The sequence below is a fragment of the Coffea eugenioides genome, chromosome 2 (assembly GCF_003713205.1).
Source record: "Coffea eugenioides isolate CCC68of chromosome 2, Ceug_1.0, whole genome shotgun sequence".
Lineage (NCBI taxonomy): Eukaryota > Viridiplantae > Streptophyta > Magnoliopsida > Gentianales > Rubiaceae > Coffea > Coffea eugenioides.
Window position 1 is genome coordinate 11,686,352 of NC_040036.1, and position 23,599 is coordinate 11,709,950.

Here is a 23,599-nt window from a genome sequence, read left to right on the forward strand (position 1 = left end):
TTCAACTATGCACAACTGCAAGGTGGCTTGATTAGATATAATTTTCTAGCCTAATCTTGTTGCTATGTCAATAATCATCAGGTCAGACAATCCCTTCCCAGAAAATGTAAGCAGAAAACTCTTATTAACCAGGGCGGTTCCTTTTAAATAATGCTTTATGTCTTGCAAAGTAGACAGTTAAGACACGTATCAAACGATTGAATAGAGACATATACTATCCTAGTTTATTCTTTCTGATGACGGGGAGACAAAAACAGAAGAAAGAAAAGCAAAGAAATTAAGGGGAAATACATTAATGGACAATTTACAAGCAAGCAATATAGCTGAGTTGACCAATATTACTTGGTGTATTAAGATTCGCAAATGACAGTCACTGGGATGTTTCCTATAGCACTATAAAAGTTGGAAAATTACACTTGAAATGCTATCTGCAGGTTGATGAAGTTTAACTGTAATTAAAAAATGTTTCCTCATAAAAGTTATAAGAGCGTTCTGATGATATGCATTAATATGACTCATCTTCTGGTGATGTAACACTAATTTTATAAGAACCTGTTAATACGTCAAACTTCAACGGTATCAAGTAATCAATATTCTAGGTCTTTTGTAGCTCTCGTAAGTCCTAAATGTTGTTTCCATGTTACTACTTCTAACAATAGTTTAATTGAAAGAGATCCAATGTAAGTGTTATTCGCCAATTCCTCCCTAGGAGAGATGATTTTGGTTTCGCAACCTCTGCAAATGAAATCATACTCTCACGGTTTAAAATTTTTATTCCTGTCAGCAGTCATCTTCTCTTATCTGAACAAAACCTGCATATTTTTGAAGGATTTTAAGACACATAATGTAAGATTACTGCCTTCTTGATCTAAAAAGAAAGAATAGTATTGTGGTCTTGACGCTAGTCACCACTGGACTAATATCAAAATTTCGGAGGATCTTTCAAAAGAAATTCCAGCAGACCTTTTATTTTATTTTTTTCGTGTTTCAACTGTCAAATAATTCCTTTCTTGGACATGCAAGCATTGAGTCCTTAATTCAAGTTCGGGCATGGCAACATGATGCTCCTCATTCAGGACAAAACATTTTTCATCTTTTTTTGAAGCACAACTAGCTCAAATGGAAGCAGCCAACCAAAATCCGAATGCTGTTTACATGAGCGACAGTATCAAGCGCTCTCATTCTTGCCAATGAAAAGATACAGAAATGAAGTCTGTTTAGAACTTGGAACAAGTACTAATTGCATGAACATTCTCTATGATTCTATCCAAAGTACAAGACTAGTAGGAAAAAAATTACACTTTGCTAAACAGCACCAATCACCAATGAAACAAATTGTGCTAAACCTATTACAGATTAACAAGATAAGGATCAATCCTGAACTCTGCACCTTAATTACATTAGTATGTATCTGAAACGAGCAATATTAACTTGTTCCAATTCTGTTTTGTCATGAGTAGACCATTCATCGACCTTCAATCATTGGAATACTAACTTCATTTATGGAACCATTGCATATACAAACCCCAGATTGGAAATGATCATGTAGACACCAAAATTTTATCTTTTTTATTTTTTTAATTTATTTTTTGTTTCATCGAAAAAAAAAAAGAAAAAAAGAAAAGAAGTGAAAAGAAATCAAATCAGTTTTTGCAAGCAAAAAAAAAAAAAAAAATTTGGGAAGCCACGAGCGCCATTCCTTCTTCTTCGTTCGAAGAAGATGAAGCAGAAACAGTACAAGGTCTTGCAGCAAAATTTCTTGGCCTTTTTCCATTCTTTTTTCTTCATTTTTTCGCTCCATTGGATCACTCCAGTACCAATCCACCTGGATCTAATCCAAACATCAGGAAAATCCCAGGACAAAGGCCATCTAGTGGCTCAAAAATCATCAAGAAAAATGCAGCTCCAATCTCCTCCCTTAGTTCTAGGTTTTGGGGGATTTTGTAGCTATAAAAGGTCCTAAACACAGCCCTAAAGGGAGAGGAACAAGGGGATGTGGTGGAAGAGTAGATAGAGAGAGAAAAGAGAGAGAAAAAAGAGAGAAAAAGGAAGAAAAGAGAGCAGAAATTTTTCCAGAAAATCTTGAGCCAGGGTTGACTTTCTGACCCAATTTCAGCTCAAAACCCGACATCAATTTAGTATTTATGGAGTTTTCTTTGTTGCTGCACCATCTAATTTTGTAGAAGGGCAATTTTTGTTCACAAAACTTCAACAAAAACCGTCTCCAGAATTCTCAAATTTTGGCTCGAAATCAGCCAGTCGTCAGCTCTTGGATCTTCGTCAGCAAAGATTTGCAGCTTCAGGCCTTTCATTTCGACGCGATTTTTCAAGTTGTTTTGGCTCCATAATACCTTAAGAGGTAACCCTCCCTCACTTTCCTCTCTTTTCCAACCTGTTTGCACGTAAAAGTTCAAGAAATCTGGTCCCTTTTTTGTTCATGGTGCATGAGTTTGTGATTTTGTGCTGGGATCTGGAACTTGCATTTGGTAGTAGAAATCTTGTATTAATGGTTGGGGAGGTGCGTGATTTTGGATGGGATTTCAATCTAAACTTGCGGTTTGTTTCTTTTATGCAAAAATTTGGTAAATGATTATGGAGGTTTCATTTGTGTTGTTGCGGCCCTTCAAAGTTGCAGAGGATAGTTGCATAAGCACAAGGGATCCTCAATGCCATTTTTCCAGTGACGAAAAATGGCAATTCAGTACCACTTCTATATTTATGTCAAGTGTCCTATTTATTTAATTTGTCATGTGCTATTTATTTAAATTTCTTTTACCATCACGTGATAAATGAGATTGTCACTGAATTTGACACCGAGTAGTGGCACAGAGGATCTCAATTGTTGCAGAAGAAGCTTTCTTCGAACCAGTTGCATGTGACTTTCTAAAATTGTATTTTGTCCCAATTTTTAAAATAATCTTACATTATGGCCCAAAAACTTCTGCAAATGAACCATTTGGATCCCTTTTAAATTTTAATCATCTTTTGCATTTTTCAAACATGTTTTTGGTCAAGTTAAATCTGGATTTTAGGAGATAATTAGGGCTTAATTAATTTTTGGTAGATTTAATACCTTGTTGGGTTTAGTAAAAATAGATTAAGACTTGGGTTAATGTTTTCTTAGGGCTTTTGGGCAGATTAATGCTGTGGATATTGATAGGCTTGTAGCATGGGCTTGAGGGCCAAAGCCCATACCATTTTTGGTTGGGTTTAATTGGTAAAAGAGTGGGCTGATCCGCTTCATTTTTCTTAGACTTCCGGTCGGGCCAAGTGGTCTTGGCCTAAAGAGAAGTCAGACAATGACCTAAAGGCCCAATTCCTTAAGTGATCTGGTGATAAAAATTGACAATTATTCCCTAGACTTTTTAGTAATTGTGCTATGTTCCTAAACAATTTTTACTTCTTTCAATTAGGTCCCTATTTTAATTCCATTTTGGTCCCTGAATTTTATTTTTCTTTAATTTTGACCTCTAATTTTTGTAATAATTACAATTTATTCCTCAAAATTTTCTTAATTTTTATGATTAGGTCCCTAATAGATTTGATTTCTTAAATAGAAGTTTCTTTTCTTCTTTAATTATTAATTATATTTCATTTGAATGCTTCAATTGATAGATTTCATGTTTATTTCCATTTTTTTATGATTTATTTGCTAATTAAATTGGTACCTTGATCATTTTTGTTAATTTTGAAGTTAAATAGGGTAAATCCAACCCCCATTAACTACTATTTCAAGGGAGGTATCTTCTTTTGTTATTTTAAATCCTCTTATGTGTTTTTATGTGTGTAATTGCATGATTTTGAGTGATTTTTCTTTTAGTTATTCGTTTTATTTGTTTTAAGCTTCATATATTTAATTTAATTTTGGTGATTATTTGAGAGACATTTAAATGTCAAATTGTAATAGTTAGGTTCAAGACGTGTATTTAGTTAGAATATGTAATAGGTAGGTTCAAATTTTGCCTAAAATATATTTAGTTAGATAAATGTAATAGTTAGGTTATTATTTTAAATTTTCCTGTTTAGATTGTAATTAGGATCCCAAATGTAATAGTTAGACCCTTATGTGTGTTTATTGCTTGTGTGCTTGTATGTCTATGTGTTTACGTGTTTTACTCGCTTTCTTAGGAGATTTGCATTTAGATATTATGCTTACATGCTATGTGCTCTATGTGTTTACGTGCTTACTTGCTTTAATTACGTTTATATGATTTCTTACGTTACAAAAAATGCATGACGTCACCACACTAGTCCAACGCTAGTTGTGGCCATTCTCCCCGATTTCTCACTAATCCAACGCTAGTGAAGACTTGATGAAATGGGCTAGTCTAATACTAGACCCTTTAGGCCGTCCACGCGCTAGAATCACATGCTTGCGTGACAATCACTACATTTCATACATATTTTCTACTTTTTAGGATCTTTACCATTTTGCATGATATTTCCTCTGTATGTATATCCCTTATCCTTATATGCGACACGTGACATTTAGACTTACATTCCATTTAAGAAAAATTAGAAATAGGTTAGTTCACCTGCTTGAATAGATTAGGGGAGTTGTCCTTCAAATATGGGAAATGGATGAGTATGGCTTCTTAGTCTTAGCACGCTCGTATTTCCTCTATAAGAAGGAAAATTGAATCACAAATCTTAGTCCCTCGTACCCGTTATGTTGCATTCCTATTTTTTAGGTCACGTATATTTATATATTATATTTTTTTCTTTTCTTCGAGTCTCACTCTTTGCATATTCGTGACCCCTTCTAAGAATCATTTTGGGCATCACAATTAATGTGATTTACACTGATTAAACTTTGAAAAGATATTTCGACCCTTCAGATATCCATTAAATCTAGGTTTGCATCCAAATGTAATAAGTTTTATAGGTTAAATTAAGAAAATTTTCGACTAAATCACGCAACTAGCCTTGACTAGGTTGAAAGGGTGCCTTGGATTTTATCCTTGCCTTCCCTTTCTTCAACCATGACTCCCGAGCCATTTTCTCTCATTTTTTGAAGATTTGGAGTCGTCTAAAAAGGGTTTTCTCTATTTTTTATTTAAAAATTTATTTTTAGATGACTTGGTACACCTACTCAATACCAAGGGGCGACTCCTATTTTTCTTAAAAATCCTTTCTAAACTATTATTTTGGGCCAAAACTATAATACTTTTTAAGTCCCATTTTTGGCCCTTTTTCTTTATTTATTCTCTAAAAATCAAAAACTCATTTTCACTCAAAAATAAATCAAAAATTCATTTTTATAACCCGTAATTTTATTTTTCAAAAAATGAAGCTCGACGGATCATACTGAAGCAAGCTTTGAAACGTAAATGTCTTGGTTGAGGATGTTCCATTTCACTCTCTGAGACCACGCTATATTTTGGTAGAGTAAGAACCTCGAGGGGGCCACTGGCCATTTGGTGATGCTGGAGGTCAGGGTTCAACCCCTGCCTCCCACAAATTTGCCACAATATGTGGCTGGTCTTAGTTGACCATCTCCCTTTATCCCTTCCCCTAGATTAGACTAGATTAGGTTATAGGACATCTATTGTTGCAGGAAAAAAAAAAAAGAACCTCGAGGGGCGGGGGAGTCACTTTCTTAAGTGCACATTAAAAACGTGAAGAAGACAACTGTCATCTGATTAAATTTTTCACTTCAAATTCTCTGAGATGCTCTCAGGTCTATATGATGAAGAGACAAAAGTTTTAACCTTTTTAGAGGCCAATAAAATGGACAAGGAAATTCGAGAAAATTGGAGGGGCAACGCAAAGGGTGAAGCGAGTTTTAGAAGATTCAGGGGTGCAAACATTGAAGAAAACTAATGAACTACTGATACCTTTGCTAGCCTAATATACTGATGTTTGGATCATTTGCCCACCGTCATTATTCAGGAAGCACTTGAGGTAAACAAAATATAACACAGACGGTGCACAGCTGAATCGAGGGCCGCGCAAGATAAGTATGGATTCGATTTTTCAATCAAGCTGTTGTTGTATAAGATAATTTGTTCATTCATTTTGTTCTGCATAACTGGTTGATGAACGATAATTACAAAATATGATATAGACCACATTTTGTTTTGTTGTTGTGTACACCTATACTTGTTTAATTTCATGCTGTAGTGCATTGTGTTTGTGATTTTCAAAACCATAATGTCTGCGTTGTTATGATGTTTTACTCACTGAACTGACTGTTTTACACTTTGACTGGTAACGCAAATTGAATTCCATCTAGCTCAGTCCTGGTTCTCATAGCAGAAGAACACACAGGAACTTAACTGTACTCACTAGCTTAGAGTGAAAAATTCGATTGAAACTTTTACGTGAATAATATTTCAGGGAAGTAACAGAAGGATATTTACTGAATAGGAATTTGTCCAAGCATTACTTTTATGAAGTTAAACCTAGCAGAAAAATGGTTATAGCCTTTTCAAACAGAAAGTCTCATGCTATTAATAGCAGCCATTTAATCAAGAATTCTCATTCTTATGGTCCAATATTTTTCTCCCTCTCAGCCATATAATCAATAGTTCTCATTCCAAAATATGGACTTGATGCATAAGCACTCTCTATGATTCTATCCGGACAATAACACTAGTTTGGAAAGAAAAAGGAAAAAAAAAGCGATACTCTGCTATAGACCACCAATCTTGAGTGGATTGTATTATGTTAAAATATGGTAGCGATTCACTACATAAGAGTTAATCCGAAATCTGAACCTTAATTACGTTTATTTATACAATGGTTTTAGTACGAGCTAAATTCACTTGTCCTATCCGCGTTTTATCTTGTGTTGACAACTCATCGACCTTCAACCACTGAAATAGTAACATCATTTATGGAGCCATTGAATGCTGAAACTCCTGCTTGAAAATGATTATATTCTAGCAAGCTCTGAAACGTAAACTTTGGTTGTCTTGGTTGAGGAAGTCCCATTTCGCTCTCTGAACTGCTTAGCATGAGAACCACATTCGACATTGTAGGCCGATCTTTAGCATGGTCTTGCGCACAAAGAAGTCCAATTTGAATGCATCTCATTACTTCTGATGGGGCGCAAGAATCAGCAAGTGATTGATCCAGCAATTCTGCAGCTTTACATTCATTCCACAATTGCCACGCCTGAAGAATGAATTGTTTCCAAGTAGCTATTTAGAATCCAATTCAAGTATCCAGATAATAGTTTGCCTTTCCGCTATATTCGTCTTGTTATCATGATCCTAGACAAGACAATTTTTATCTGATCTACCTGAAAGCAAATATGGGAAATAAAATATGCATTATGCACTTACATAACCAAGAAGGTTCAGGTATTTTTCCTGAAAACCAAGCCCCGTATTCTTCTTGCTGCTGACAATCTCTAGTAACAAAACTCCAAAGCTATAAACGTCAGATTTTTCTGAAAAGAGGCCTCCCAAGGCATATTCGGGAGACATATAGCCCCTGCATTACATTTGAAACATGAAAGTTTCAATGGTTTACACCTATATTTATGCATATATATATATATATATCTCCATGCAATGGAAATGAGTTTTACCATTATAACCAAGAATCAGGCAGACATGCTTTGTGTGCTACGGGAAGATCTTGTCATGCCATGCGAATAACAAAGGTTAATTACAGTTTACCCCCCCAAACTTGGGATAAAGCAACACTTTGCCCCCCTAAAAACCGGTCAGCTGTTAGACATGACTAGGGATGGCAACCCGCCCCGCGGGGGGCTCTCGGGGCGGGGGCGGGGGGGAATTTTTTCCCCCCGCTTAGAAACGGGGCGGGGGGCGGGGGAGTATACCCCCGCCCTGCCACCCGCAAAACAAAAAATATATATATATATAAATATATATATAATTATATATAATATGTAAGTTAATTAGTTATAAACTTATGATAATGATATTATTAGTTAGATGTATTATATAATGTATATTAGTTTATGTAATATAATTGATACATGTCTACTAATATTATGAATAATTATACATGTCTACTAATAGAATTTATTAATTAGTTATACTAAATTTACTAATACATTTATACTAAATTTCTAATTACACTTAATAGAATAACACTTTTTTCTCAAAAAAAAGCACAAACACAATAATGAATTAGTGATTGCATTTGTACTAAAAGTGAAAACTTGACTATTTTAGTTATATTTATTTCATCATATTGGATTGTATTCAAATAACTTCTGTTTGATTGTTTTTATGAGTTTCAATTGTAAAATTACAATGAATAATAATTTGGTGATGTGTTGATATTTTAGTACTTGATTATTTATTAAAATTTAATTATAATAAAATTATATTAACCCCGCGGGTGCCCCCGGGGTGGGGGCGGGGGCGGGGCGGGGCGGGGGGAGCGGGAGGCGGGGGACGGGGGGAACTAATAGGCAATGGGGCGGGGGACGGGGGAGGGGTCCCCCGCCCCAACCCCGCCCCGTTGCCATCCCTAGACATGACATCTCCTTCTAAAATTTGACGAGATATAAAGGAGGGATATTGGTTAAAATTTCTTTAAAATAAAGTTGAAATTCTACCCACTTCCATATGAAAAGCTGGAAGAAAAATATCACCCTAAGAAATATACTCCGTTGTGAAGAGCGTGAGTTTTTAATATAAATACATATTAGTATCTCAAAATACCAAAGTCATGGATATAGTCAAGACACACAAAATAAGTATAGGAATTAAAATTATTTAAATGGTGGATGACAGCGTTAAAAAAACCAAGTTGCAATTGTATTACAGGAAACAAGTATTAGCACATACCTGTGAGATACTATAAACTAAGTTGACCATTAGAAAAAGAATAAGATACAACAGTATAGAACCAGTATAGATAGAGTCGATTGACAAAAATACATTTGAGATATAAGCAGTGCAATTTTGGTGCATTTGCACTGAACATTGCTTTTAAAAATTCACCATTTGCCAGGTTATAACTTTTGCTTTAAATTTACTATCTTCATATTTTAATACAAATTATTTTAATATGAATCTTGATAAAGCGATTCCAAATTTTTCTATTTTTTGTACTATTTTTATACTATAAATCAATTACAATGAATGAGACAACGTATAGTACAATTGGGAAAGAATTGAATAGAAGAGCTGGTTTTATCTCACAAAAAGCAAACTATGATAAAAAAAAAAAAAATTAAGAAAAACTTATATGAAACTACATGAGATCTTTTTTCCTTTATAATTTCTAAAGAATTATATTGAAACAATATTGAAACATTCAAAATGAAGTATGTTTGATTTTAGAGGAGTTTATGTCTATTTGAAATAGACTTTTTTTTTATTATAATGTAAGTGAAAGGACTTGAATCCGAAATCTCTCACTTACACTCTCCCTTCCCCCCACATTTGAAATAGGCTTTATTGCCAAAAAAAAAAAGCAAGAAACTTTTTTTTCCCTAGGGGTATTATAGTCATAGAAAAGTAACATCATGTTGTTGTGACAAATGGTTCTAATTGCGTTAGTGACCCAAAAAGCAAGTATGTGAAGTTTAGGGAGGGCGAAGTGTCACCGAAACCCAAATTCAGGCAGTCAAGTGTAATTAACTAATTTATTAAATTTACATTTGCACGATCAACTTATTCAATTTGTTAACCAAGGATTTTTTTTTAAAAAAACCCCAAAAAGAAAAGGGCAATTGCGGCCACCTGCGCGCCACAGACAAAAAGCACCAAAAGAGCAGGGGCAATTGCATCTACGAGGATGATTTTACTGGGGCCCGGGTAGAAAACGACTTACATTGTTCCCACCACTCTGCGGGTATTAGCTTGTTCTTGTGTAACTCGGAAAGGTCGTGCCAGCCCAAAGTCTGAGATTTTGGGGTTCATGTCATCGTCCAAGAGAATGTTGCTGGCCTTCAAATCTCTGTGAATGATTCTCAAACAAGAATCTCTATGGAGGTATAGAAGCCCTCTGGCAATGCCCTGAATTATGTGGAACCGTTTCCCCCAGTCTAGCTCCAACCTTCTCGTTCGATCTGCCCATTATCCACGCAGACATCTTAACGCATCAGAGAAAAAAAAAAAAAAAAAAAAAGGGCAGTCCACATGTCCTTAACCCCCCAGTGATGTTCAATCATCAATGAAAAGTAGAATTATACTCCCCAGTGATAACAACAATAGTAGTAGAATACACGAGTAGAAATCAAGCTTGGATGGGGCCTTGATATCGGTTGAGTCAGAACCTCAAGGCAGGGGATGGGGAATTGAGGAATCATGACCAATAATGTAAAATCCCATTATAAGTTTTGGGAAAATCTAGGGAGGGAGTGCATATACGAAGAAACTGACGACATAAGAACTCTGCTAGCTCTATAATTCTGACCCTTGAAAGTCGAGATGGTGCACCACTATAAGGTGGCTCCACCCTGGGATTCAGGAAGTGCTTGAGGTTACTTCACTTTTTTTGTTTTGTGATCGTCTACACTTGTTTAATGTTCATACAATCACAGCAATTTTAAACGATCGAGACTCGACTGACCATTGTAGTTGCTAGCCTAAAGTTAGAAATGCCAAGAGAAACTTTAAGTTGAAAATATTTCAGTGAGGCAATAGAAGAATATGTACCGAAGAGGAATGTGTCCAAGCTTCTATTTTTCAGGTATTCAAGAATTACTATCTTTTCTTCTCCTTGAATGCAGCAACCGAGCAGCCTTACAAGGTTCCTGTGCTGAAGTTTAGATACCAGTATGACCTCATTCTTGAACTCCTCCATGCCTTGCCCTGCGTGACTTGAAAGCCTTTTCACAGCTATTTGCTGTCCATCTTCTAATTTCCCCTACATGGAATTCAGCTTCACAAATTACTGATCAGTTTTATTCATGCCTTAGGCTAATTTTAAATGTCCAGACACTTGGTCAGATGCTTGGAATGATAATTACCTTGTAAACTGCGCCAAATCCTCCTTCACCTAACTTCTTAGCTTCACTGAAGTTGTTGGTAGCTATTTTTATCACATTAATATCGATCATCGAAAGCTCCAACGAGGACCCCCTGGCTGAGGCAGGTCCTTCCTTGATACCCTCTCGTGTAGTCTCTCTCAAAGTACCCCTATTCCCGGACAGAAGGAGACCGACCACTCTGCAGTTTTTTCTGAAGCCCTTTATCGTGCACCAATTTCTTGTCTCTGAATTTTGTTCATTGAGATGTGTGTCTGTATGCATAACTGCTGAAATTTTAATGATAATTGCATAAAAGAGCAGCAATGATTAACATTTCCTGAGTTGTTGACATCAGTTTGCTTGAGATTCGGAAGGGAATGGTTAGATTTCTGGCTGGGGAAGGGGAGGTTAAGTCTGTCTTTGATACTGATTTGCAGGTCAATGATCAAATATATTAGTTTGCAGTGCATTGCTGTCAGTATGTTGCCAGAATAGCTCAGAACATGCTGAGATTAATTGATAAACATGTTTACCTCTTCTCTTTGCATTCCATCTTTGAACACAACATATTGACACGACCAAGAGGAAGCCGATTGCTATAGCTACGCAGCTGATGATGACCTTGGTATATCTTCTTTTTACTCCTGAAAATTACATAAAACAAATTGTGAAGAATGGGAAAGCCGTATTATGCAGTAAAAGTCCAGACTAGACCTCAGTTACCTAGCTCTGAATTAGCGACCCGAAGATATAGATCCTCTCCACCGTACGACAATTGCCGAATGTCCACAAGATCTGTTACCCAAACGACACACCCGATTCCATCTGGATATGCATATGCCAAACAAGAGCAGTTACTCAGGCACCATTGGCTACACCCTTGGGCATCTTCATTGTAAAGAAACAGATGATGATCTGGTAATTTCATCTGAATGAGCCTCCAGAAGCCATCCGGTTTAGATGCTTTAGATGTTAAGTTGCTACTGTTCGTACTGCACATCAACTCTGTACGCCGCAAACATCCACTTGTCCAATTTCCCTTACTCCATTCCTCATTTGACAACGGAAAGAACCCTTTTAGGCACTCACAAGTTGGAGATCCACTGCTGCTACAAGCACTGAAGGGTCCACAAGCTCCATATACATCGCATGGAGTTTGAATTGATGCCCATTGCACCTTCCATGGTTCATTTTGTCCTTCCTTATGCATTACCTCCATCACACCTATTGGTGAAATAACCAAATTTGAAATGTATGGCTTGTTGAAAAGGTTGAAAGTCAGAGATGGTGTTCCCCTCTGATTGTTTTGAGTCAGACTTACTTCATTTCCATACCCATAATCCTTAACTACTGCACCAATGAACTTCCATCCATCCCATGGACCTGATCTCCAGTATGGTTTTGTACCATTCCATGTGAAAAGCTGTGCTGGTTTGTCATCTGAAAGTCCAACAACAAACTTTCCAGGTGCTGGATGGTTCTCACTTTGCCAAGCTGTCAAGAACAATTTCTGTCCACTCCTGCTGCAACATCCAAGTGGCATGGTTGCTATAAGTGTATCAGAGGGATCAGAAAAGCTTTCCCATAGAGTCGCCCCTAAAAGGTTATCTTTAAGGATGAAGTCCCCATCATCTTGAAGCACCGCTATAGAGCCATTTGATGGGACAGAAACATTTGTTGACCAGACACTGTTTTGCTTTCCATCTTCAACCTTTAGATTCCCATCACTGCTGATTATCAGCCTTGAAGCCAAGTCACTAGCTAAGAGTGCGTTTCCTCTGTTTGCAACCCAAACAATTCTACGATCAGGACCAATCTTGTACCAGATTCCAACATACAATCCACTTGAATTATCTGGACTGAAGAATCCTAGTTCAAAGATTTGCCCAGCAGAGATTAGAGTTTGTCCAACCTTGAGTGGTTGGGATGGAGTTATGGTGTCATTTGATGCACAACATGCCGGTAAAATGAAGAGGATGTTAAAAAGCACAGGAAATGATAAGCTAAAGATATCCCTGTACTTCTCCATTAACTGTGCTCTCTGTTCCCTGTGCTGTCTCTCTAGGGCAAAGGAGCTATTTAGGACCCCTTTCTTCTTCTTCTCTTCTTCTTTCGCCCGACTTCAACCTGATAGACAACGAACTTGACTTTTTCATTCCCTTACGGACAGGGCAAGGTGGCTTAATCGGATATCATCTTCCAGTCTAATTCTGTTGTTATGTCAATAACCATGATTTGACTCAATTCCTTCCCAGATAATGTTACCTCAAGTTCCTAAGCAACTGCACTCGTTCCATTCAAAGCAAAAACATGAAAAAGCTTTAAGTCGACCAATACTTCAACTTCTAGCAAATCTGCAGAAATGTTAGAGCACAAATATAAGTATCTATATATGTACAGATATGCATATTATCCGTATGTGTCTGTATGTTTAGATATTTTCTGATGATGGAACTCGGAAGAGAACCACAGAAGAAAGAACAGCAAAGAAGAGAAGGGGAAACAAGCGGACAATTTACGAGCAATATTGCCAGTTGACCAATACGACGTGGCCTTTAATTTTCAGAAATAACGGATGTTTCCTTTAGCATTATCAAAGTTGGACTGCTAAAAGGTAACAAGTCGAAACGCAGTCTTAATTTTGTTGTTCAACAGTCCAGTCGTTTTATCGATCTCCAAAGACTCCAATGGCAGAAAATGGGTTCAGACTTCCAGTCAACAGATAATACAAAATATAGGATAAATTATTATTTGCTAGCGGTGGTGTTTTTATATTATCACATGACCCTTTTAACGTTCAAAGCTATTCAAATAACCTCTTGTAATTTTGTGGAAAGTGAAAAATAGACCAAAAGCAAGTGCAATTATGGCGATTGATCCAAATGTTTTCTAAAATTGCGTGTGCTAATATTATAATACCCACTTGACTATTCGGTTGTTTCGCATATATTTTCATAATTTTTTTTATGATTTTATGCAAAGTTTTCGCGTCCCATTTTTGAAAAATAGAAAAAAGGTGTTTTAAATTTTTTTACTTTAGAAATAAATAAAGAAAAAGGGTCTTAAATAGAATTTAGAAAATGTGACGGTTTGGACTCACGTAATAGTCTAAAGGGGGTTTTTAAAGAGAAAATAGAAGTTGCCACTTCATATTAAGTTTAGGTGTACCAAATCACCCAAAATATATTTTAAATGAGAAAATAATAAAAACCCTTTTAGATGACTTCAGGTATTTGAAAACAAAAGAAAAAAATTCGGGAGTCATGTTTGAAGAAAGAAAAAGCAAAGATTTGATCTAAGGCACCCTTTCAACCTAATCAAAGTCAATTGCAAAATTTAGTCGAAAATTTTCCTAGTCTAACCTATAAAATTTATCACATTTTGGATGTTTCTATATGGATGCAAGTCTAAACTTAAGGGATATTGGAAGGGCCAAAATGTTTCTTCAAAATTTAATTAGTACCAATCACATTAATTGTGATGCCTAAGAATGATTTTTCGAAGAGATCACAAAATATGCAAAAGATAAAACTCAAAAAAGGAAATTATAATATTTAGATAAATATACATGATCTAAAAAAAGGAAATGCATCATGACGAGTATGGAAAATTGAAATTTATGACTCAATTTTCCTCTTTATAAAGGAGTAATAGCGTGATAAGGGTAAAAGGCATACTCGCTCAGTTTCCATATTCAAAGGACGACTCTCCTAATTTAGTTAACCAAATGGATTAGCTTACTTCTAATTTCTTAAAATAAAATACAATTCTAAATAATATGGTCCAAACATACAGAGGGTAAGGGAATAATAATGGGAGAAACGTCATGCAAATTGAAATAGAAAAAAATACATGAGATGCAATAAATGTCACACAAGGTATGAATTTAGCGCGAAAACGGCGTAAAGGGTCTAGTATTGAACTAACACATTTCTACAAGTTCTCACTAGTGTTGGCCAAGTAAGAAATCGGGAAGAAAAACCACAATTAGCATTGGACTAGTGTGATAACGTTATGCATTTATTATAAAATAAACAGAACATATAAAATATAATTAAAGCAAATAAACATATAAAATATATAGAACATGTAGAGTACATAGCACATAGACATAATATCTAGATGTAAAACTTTAGAGAAAGCGAATAAACACATAAGCACATAAGCAGACAAACATGCAAGTAAATAACAACTAACTATTACATTGGGAACTCTAACTACAATTTAGAAGGGAAATTTTTAGAAATAATAAACATATCTATTATATTTATCTAATTAATTATATTTTTGACAAAAATAATATCTATCTATTAGATGGTCTAACTAAATACATTTCTTGGACACCTATTTATTACAATTTGGCATTTAAACACCTCCTAAATAATCATCAAAAAAAAAAAACGAATGAAACTTATATGGATAAAATGAGTAAATGAAAGAAAAAACATTCAAAACATGCAATCATACATTAAAAAAAAACATAGAAGCACATAAAAAAACTTAAAATAATAATAGAAGGACCTCTCTTGAAGTAGTGCTTAAATGAGGTAGAATTTGTCCTATTTATATTCCAAAACCAATAAAATAGTCAATACACTAATTTAATTAACAATTTAAAAGAAAATGTAAATAATATAGCAAATTCACTTTATTTATTTCAAAGAAATATGAATGAACATAAAATCCCTAAAATTTACTCATTAAATACATTTAAATGAAGTATGCTTAACAATAAAAGAAGATAAACAATCATACTTGAGAAATCAAAACCATTAGAGACCTAATTGCAAAATTTGAAAAGCTTTTAGGGTCAAATTATAATTTTTGAAAAATAAAGGCAAAATGGAATAAAAGATAAAGTTTAGCGACCAAATTGAAATTAAAGTAAGGACCTAATTGAAAGGAATTCGAAATTATAGGGATAAAATAAAATTACTTAAAAGAAAAGGGGCCTGATTGTAAAATTTCTCTTCTGATTTCTTAAGAAAACATTATTGGGCCATCTTTGTTTTATTTTGGGCTGAAAATCTATTCGGCCCAGGTCAGAAAAGGACCCGCCCATCATTTTTGAAAACCAAATCTAACAAAAGAAATGTTGGGCCTAAGCATCATAACCCATATGGAAACCCAAACAAAATAAGTCTTGGCCCGGTTTCCAAACCCAAAAACATACCCAATTTTACATCTTAATGGATCAAACATAATAGGACAAAAAAAAATAATTGGAGAAAAAATAGAAGAGAAAATATCAAGAATTTTCCGGCGAGTATGAATATTTTTGGTGCGTCAACGCCGGGAACTGGAAATATTCCGGCCAGAATTCCCGGTATATCGCCGGAAGTCCTTTTTCTAACTTTTGAGACCGGATATTTTCATATACATGCTTCCCATGATCTCATGAATTTATTTGAATATCAAACAGCACCATCAAACACTATAAATCATGAGAAAAATGAGATCTAAGGCGCAAAACTCATAAAAACTCATGTAATGGCTTAAAATCTCATAAAAAATGTTAAATCCACTGAGAGAAAGGATTATAATTACCTAAATATGTTTGAGGACTCGAACCAACGTGGAGAAACTCAAAAAAAAGAGCTCCCAAATTCGGAAAAGGAACCAAGCAAGTTGTTGCTGCAGTGGTCCAAGTGCTGATGAAGATGCAATTTCAAGCTCAAATTAGAGGGGTTTTCAGATGTTTTTTCAGGGAATGTTCAAAATAAAAGTTTCTCTAATACAATCTTAGATGGTGAAATAACAAGGATTTGGCCAAACGGAGGTCCGATGAATTCGGAAAGCGCAGACAAATAGGAATGTTCGGTCAGCCCTGGCTCAATTTTTGCAGAAAAATGTTTTGATGAGCGTAGTTTGGGCCGAGATTTGAAGGGTTTAGGATGGTTTTCAGCGAAATATTTCAACACAAAAGTTATTTCACTCTGTTTCACCAAAATTCAGAAAGAAAAATCACTCAAATCCGATCTATAACGAAGGAGAAAAGCCCCTCCAAACATGGCTGGTTCACCAGCTTTTTTCCAGAATTTTTGCAGGCGAAAATTTTTCTTTTTTTTTTTCTTGCTTTTTCCTCTCTCCTAGATCCTATGGCGGGTAAATTTTTTCCTTTTTCCTCTCCCCCTCCCTAAATAATCTCCCTTAGCCTTTTAAATGAAATAAAACCAATTAAAACCCTAAGAATAATAGTTGAGATGAAACCAGGGTTTTGTGGCCATATTTGGTCCATTTGATTTTGGATTGTGGGTGATTAGGTGTCCCAAGTATTTGCTAAACTTTCAGGGAAAGAAAATAAGAAGCAAAAAGGAATTTTGGTTGCCAAAAAAAAAGCAAAAATCTAGCCTTCCTCGTTGCTGCGTGAGATTTTTTTTTTTTTTTTTAAGTGAAAAAACAAAGAAATGGGCTGATGGGCCTCTTTTTGTTTTCTTTTTCTTCCAGGTTTTGTTGGTTTTGTTTGGGTTTTTATGAAGTTTTTGTTTGGGCTTTGTTTAACTTTTGGCTTGGGTTTTGTTTGGATTTGGGGGGAATTTGGTTGGGTTAAAACAAATGAACCTTGAGTATTTTTCTGATTTTGAAAATTCCATATTTCTTTTTTTTTTCATTTTCCAAACAAAACAAAAGAAAAATGATTTTACTAAAAAAATAATAAATAAATAAATTATCAAATTTTTGATGTCTACACAAAGTGATTAGCTCTTCACTAAGTTTAGTACTAAAGTAATAGTAATATATATATTAAAAAAAAAAACTAAAGTAACAATAACAATAACATTTCAACTAAGGATGTTAAGAAGTATTGGCGAAACAAGGACCTATGGCTAGTGGAGACAGTATTATAGACCTAACATGATGTTATTATTGTGCAAAGAAAAATTTGATTAAAACTTATGTATTATTTTGAGCTTTTTTGTGTTGTAAAAGTATTGAAGTTATTTCTTATTCGAGTAGTAATTAATTTTGTGTTTTAATAGCTTTAAATGATTTGTGATGTAAAAGAGAATGTCTAAAAGAAATTGGTTGTTTAGGGAGATCATGTGAGGAGAATGAGGATTTCTTATAATACAGCGAGGCAATGTAAAGAGAAAAGGATATTTTCCAAAATTAAGGGGGTGTAATTATGATAAAAAAAAACATAAGAATTTTTAATAGTTTTGAGGCTATTTTTTAAATTTTGTAAAGTTAAGGAGGGGAAAATTGCCCACCCTCAACGCAGTGCGGCTCTGCCACCGTTAAGGTGGCTGCTTTTTGTTGAATTTTGTCTGTTCATAAAATTACGAACAAAGGAGTCATATGAATTGCTTTGAAACCTTAAGAACAATCAAGTGGCAATAGAGAAAATAACATGGGGGCTTCTAGTAAGTTTGACCCGATTAGTTCGGGTGACGCACGCTAGTTAATAGCTACTTCGTCAAACTTCTGCAACATTAAGTAATTCAGAGTCCTTAAGGCTGTTGATTACAACTCTTAGGAGCAGTTCAATACAACAACATCAATCAATGTGTCATATGCCACTGTACCCTCAGAGAATTGATTTCTTTTTCTTTGCTAACCAATTTAGGTAAAAGCATGATATTATGGTTTGGAAGTTTTTCTCCTCCTCCTTGATCATCAGCTCTGATTCTGAGTAAAGCTTGATTTTCGAAGTATTTAATGATACGCATTGTATGGTAATTGCCCCCCTATACCCCTCCCAATCAGAATTTTCTCTGCTGTTAATAGAAGTGTTGATGTCAACCTGCTATCGAGGAAGCCAAATTATGCTGTAGCATAAGACCAAAAAAAAATTTTTTCATTTTCTGAAAGAAATAGTCCCATGAGCTTGAGTCGTAACTTCAATTATTCAGGTTGCAGGATTCATTAGGAGGCCCTGCTCATCACCATGACAGACTGCAGAGAGAGCATGGCGTGTCCTGAGTCCTGACCTTTGGCACTGATAATTACCAAACAACACATGGCAAAATGTTCTCAAAATATGTCTGTTAACGGTGTAAAGATGCTGCTGGCTGCTGCAAATGTAAAACTGAAGCAGCAGTGAGATGAAAATTATCTGCCAAGGATTGCACTGAGGGTTACATTGTTTGAGGTTACAACATCATGAATTTCATTCCACATATCATCCACGTCTAGAGATCTTCTCATTGACGTAAACGTAGGCTGTTTTGGCATGGGCAAATTTGCATTTTCGCTCTCCAACATCAATACCACAGCTGACATATTTGGTCTATGAGATGCTGAATCTTGCACACAGAGCATGCCTATATGGATGCATCTGAACACTTCATTAGGGGAACATGTATCTGCAATTGAAGGATCCAGCAAGTCTATTGCCTTGCCCCTGTCCCAAAGATCCCATGCCTGGAACAATACAGAAGAGAAAAAGGAAAGGCCTCTCTAATCAGATTTCCACACTACTAATTATTATTATAACCCTGAGGATCAATTGTTGAAGACACAGAGACTATGGTACAGGCTTACATATCCAATGATATTTGAGTGCTCAGCTGAGCGGAAGCTGGTGTTTCTCCGGCCACTTACAATCTCTAAAAGCAATATGCCAAAGCTGTAGACATCAGACTTCACTGAAAAAAGACCTTCCATCGCATATTCGGGAGCCATGTAGCCACTTAATTGAAAGCAAGAGGTTTCAAGTAAGACCAATATCATTTCTAATAAGGAAAACGATGGATGGAAGTGTTTGTACTTACTATGTTCCCACAACCCTGTTTGTGTTTGCTTCATTTTGGTTCCCTCCAAATATTCTGGCCATGCCAAAATCTGAAATCTTTGGATTCATTTCTCCATCCAACAAAATATTGCTGGCCTTTAAGTCCCTGTGAATTATTCTGAGTCTTGAATCTCGATGAAGATACAGGAGACCTCTTGCAATGCCTTCAATTATGAGGAAACGAGTTCTCCAGTCTAGTTGATTTTGTTTTACAGGGTCTGATGTACATTTGTGCATGAAAACAGGAAGTCGTTGACATAAATATCAAATACATGTACTTGACGGTGTAAAGGTAGGCATTTACATGTTCTTTCATATTCTTGAAAAGAATATCCATTGCAGAATTAATAAATGGCCTATAGACGAAGACTTAAGCAACCAACAGGAAACTAGACCACTTACCAAAAAGAAATGAGTCTAGGCTTTTGTTGGGCATGTACTCGTAAAGTAGAATTTTCTCCTCTCCTTCAATGCAGCAGCCCAAAAGTCTAACAAGATTTCTGTGCTGTAACCTGGCAATTAGCATGACCTCATTCTTGAATTCCTCCAACCCTTGTCCAGATTTTCTTGAAAGCCTCTTGACAGCAATATCTTGGCCCCCTGGTAGCTTGCCCTGAATGTAAGCGGAAGAATAAGCATGTTTAATCAAGACAAGATACAAGATACTTTTATATCTCTAGTCACAATCTAATATAATATATCTAATGTGGTGAGCACTATACTTTATAGACATGGCCAAATCCTCCTTGTCCTAGCTTGTTTATGTCTGAAAAATTGTTTGTAGCTGCTGCCACGCTACTGAAAGTGAAATACGTTAATTCTTTCCCAGAACATTGCTGCCCTTCGACACTAAGATCATCCGGTCCTGAAAAATCCCTTGAAAGTTCTCCACTCTGGATTGGATGAGTTTCTGGAAATCTCTCTCTCTGCTTCGCTGATTTGAAAACTTCTGCAGATAATTATGCAGACACCAAAATGTCATATGACTGTTATGGGTGATAAAGCCATGTAACCTGAGTGATTAGCTTTTAGGGAATAAACCTTGCAGTTTGTCTTTGCGCCTCCAAAGCAGCCAGATTGACACACCCAGAAAGAGCACTCCCACCACAACAGTTGCTACTAGAAGTAGTTTTGTTACCTTTCTCGTGTCACCTGTTTTCAAAAGAGGTCCATTCAAGCAGAATTTGACTGAGTGAAATCTTGTGTTACTTATTGTCTCTTAAATTTCAAAAATTTCAGAAGGATCGCTATTTGTTCTTAAATACTCATTCATGACTTGGATTCTTATTCCATGTGCTTGCTTCCCTCTGATAATGACCAACAAAAAAGTAATGTTGGAGGATCATTGAATCTGTCATGCATATTTATAAACTATTAATGAATCCTGTTGTCTATACGACATTCTGCTATCTCCACCACTTGTTTAAACCTGATAGACATGTTAACATTTATGTCACCACTTTGGCAACATATTTTCTATAAAACGGATGACTTTTAGGATCAAAATCTGGGATAAGAGCAGGCCTAGACACTGGAAAGGGACAAATACCACTCTTCCCTTTGAAAAAAGTTTGAGTTTAACCATTTTTCACATCAATGAGTTGAGGATTTAGGCAGCGTATCCTAATTACAAAATGTCTTAAGAAAAGCCTAAAATTGTAAACAGCGAAGAAAATTTCTGCATATTGTGCTAGTGAAATCGATTGGAAACATTACCTAGCTCAGAATGAGCAAGACGGAGAAACACAGTGTTCCCTCCATACTGAAACTGCTGAATGTCAACCAAGTCTTTGCTCCAAATCATGCAGCTGATACCACTTGCAAAGGAGAAGGCAATGCATGAACAATTATACAAACACTTATTTCGGCATTCTTGAACATTTTCTGAACCCACATAATCTACGAAGTCTGGCAATTTTAAATCCTTAACTTCTAGAAATCCATCTCTTTCCCCACTTTCCCCAACTCCTCGCCCCCCATTTGTCTCGCATTGTAGCTGTGTCCTCCTAATGCATCCACCTGACCAATTCCCACTGTTCCACTGATCATTGTCCTTAGGCACGTACCCTTTCAAACAAGTGCATATCGGTGAATTCCTAACATCACAAACCCCGAATGGTCCACACCTGTTGTACAGCTCGCACTGATTTACAGGCTGTAATTGTATTAAACTCCACTCCTTCAAACCAGTATCCCAAGTTCTTTGCTCCTCAGTGCCATTCCAGAGTAGCTGGAATTTTATCAAGTCTGAACTATTAGACGGGGTATAAGTGAAATGCAACCTCCCATTCCCCTCGTTGATAAGCTTAAAGCCATACAAGTAGATAGCCGTCATACTCGGAATACCGGTGAATATCAGTCCATTCCAGTACCCACTTCTCCAATGCCGGTTCCTTCCTTCCCATATTAGTATTTGTGGCGATCCACGAGGATCAATGCCCATTGAGTAATTGCCCAGCGAAGGATCATTCGCACTTCTCCAAGAAGTGAAAAAACGGTTCTCCCCAGCTGAGACATTAAAGTAGAATTGCATCTCAGGCAAAAAAGTGTCTGTTGGATTATCAAAACTCTGCCACGATGGCTTCTTAGTATAAAGCTTCCTGTGATTAGTCAACAGAATTAGATTACCAGAATCTTCAAGAATTGCAGTAGAATTTCTTGATGCAGCTGCAACATTTGTCGACCAGATCGAATCACCATTAGCATCCAAAATGACTAAATTACCATGATTTCCCACGGTCAAAGTTCCTCCAAGACCATGAATAGGCTTGTCTCTATTTGCAACCCATACAATTGTCTGTTCTGGAATTCCGTAAAACCATATGCCAACATACCTTAAATCTGGATTTCCGGAGCGGAAGAACCCCAAGGCAAACTTCTTGCCAGCAGAAACAATCACATCTCCATCTTTGACTGGATGCCCTGATGAAATCCTGTCAGTAGAAAAGCCAAGAAAACAGAAGCAATAAATCATGCACAAGTAACACCAGAAGTAGACATGTCTGAACCTCCTGAAATCCTGTCCCATTTCGGAGCCTGGATTGTTACTGACATACATCTATAAAGAAATCAAATCAGTTTAAAGAATCAGATATTGTATACGTGCCAGTAGAATCAAGAAAGCAGTTTTTGTGCAGGCCTCCCCGGCAGGAGATTTAGGGGAATTTTATAACGAGTTACAAAGATTGACCTGGAAGCTGAAACACATTGTTGAAGATTCCTAGTTGACTAGCCCACTGGGACAGGCCTTAGACATCAATCCAGCGAAAAACTTCGATGTTGTTAGGTAAAGTTTGATTTCCAATATTTCATCTACTTTTCTAAAAACATGCTCAGAAAACAAAGATCAAGTGTCATTTTCCGAAAATTCTCCTTTCCCACTCAGGAGAACAAAAGAAGAAATAATGGTCAATAAATGAACAAAGGACAAATTGATATAAATTGGTAGTTAATCTTTGAGGGAGCCTAGCCATCTCTGATGTCAAATAGAAAAGAATTTATTTATACTGCATCCGTTCTTTTTTAAGAAAATAATTATAGCGAGACAAACTAGAATACCATCCTGTGACGTCAGTATCTTATAGGCACCTGGTCATTGTTGCAGGGCACTCAAGGATGTCTTTTTCTCACGAGTTTTTGGAGTGCATAAGATTGCTTAGTGTGTCGTCGGCAACATTTGCGATTGCGATCGGATTTGGTGTAATGTCCAGTCTCAACTCTTGAGATTACACATCGATAAATGTTTTTCTTTTAGCATAAAAAGTAAATTTTATTAATGAATTACTTAATATCGCTCAACATGATTTGATTTACACATTGACACGATTTTGCAAATTCATTGTTAAAAAATTTCTGGGAGTATATTACAACCTACTTGACTAATTTCGAGAGTTTCGAGGCAGCGACCGTTCCTGAAAAGTTCATGGTCAAAATTGGCAAAAAAAAAAATGTAAAACTGAAAT

At 36.0% G+C, this 23,599-nt stretch overlaps 1 protein-coding gene across 1 annotated transcript; it reads right to left on the reverse strand.

Moving 5' to 3' along the window:
- Window positions 1-6,639: 6,639 nt before the first annotated feature.
- Window positions 6,640-22,695, reverse strand: LOC113756527. The gene is made up of 15 exons (XM_027300170.1): window positions 21,354-22,695; window positions 20,679-20,789; window positions 20,360-20,586; window positions 20,040-20,250; window positions 19,618-19,855; window positions 19,388-19,535; window positions 18,964-19,267; window positions 13,187-13,257; window positions 11,627-13,025; window positions 11,437-11,547; window positions 10,904-11,190; window positions 10,590-10,800; window positions 9,763-10,000; window positions 7,290-7,440; window positions 6,640-7,119 (listed from the first exon to the last, which is right to left on the reverse strand). The coding sequence occupies exons 1-15, from the start codon at window positions 22,693-22,695 to the stop codon at window positions 6,802-6,804; spliced, it is 5,367 nt and encodes a 1,788-aa protein (XP_027155971.1). The 3' UTR covers window positions 6,640-6,801.
- Window positions 22,696-23,599: the final 904 nt, after the last annotated feature.

What these genes read in the sequence shown, in the direction of transcription:
- LOC113756527 (XM_027300170.1), bottom strand. Translation starts at nt 22,695, where the DNA reads ATGTATGTCAGTAACAATCCAGGCTCCGAAATGGGACAGGATTTCAGG. An exon ending in GCGCAAAGACAAACTGCAAG is followed by an intron (nt 20,587 to 20,678) that starts GTTTATTCCCTA and finishes AATTATCTGCAG; the next exon opens with AAGTTTTCAAATCAGCGAAG. An exon ending in CTTTGAATGGAACGAGTGCA is followed by an intron (nt 13,026 to 13,186) that starts GTTGCTTAGGAA and finishes CTATCAGGTTGA; the next exon opens with AGTCGGGCGAAAGAAGAAGA.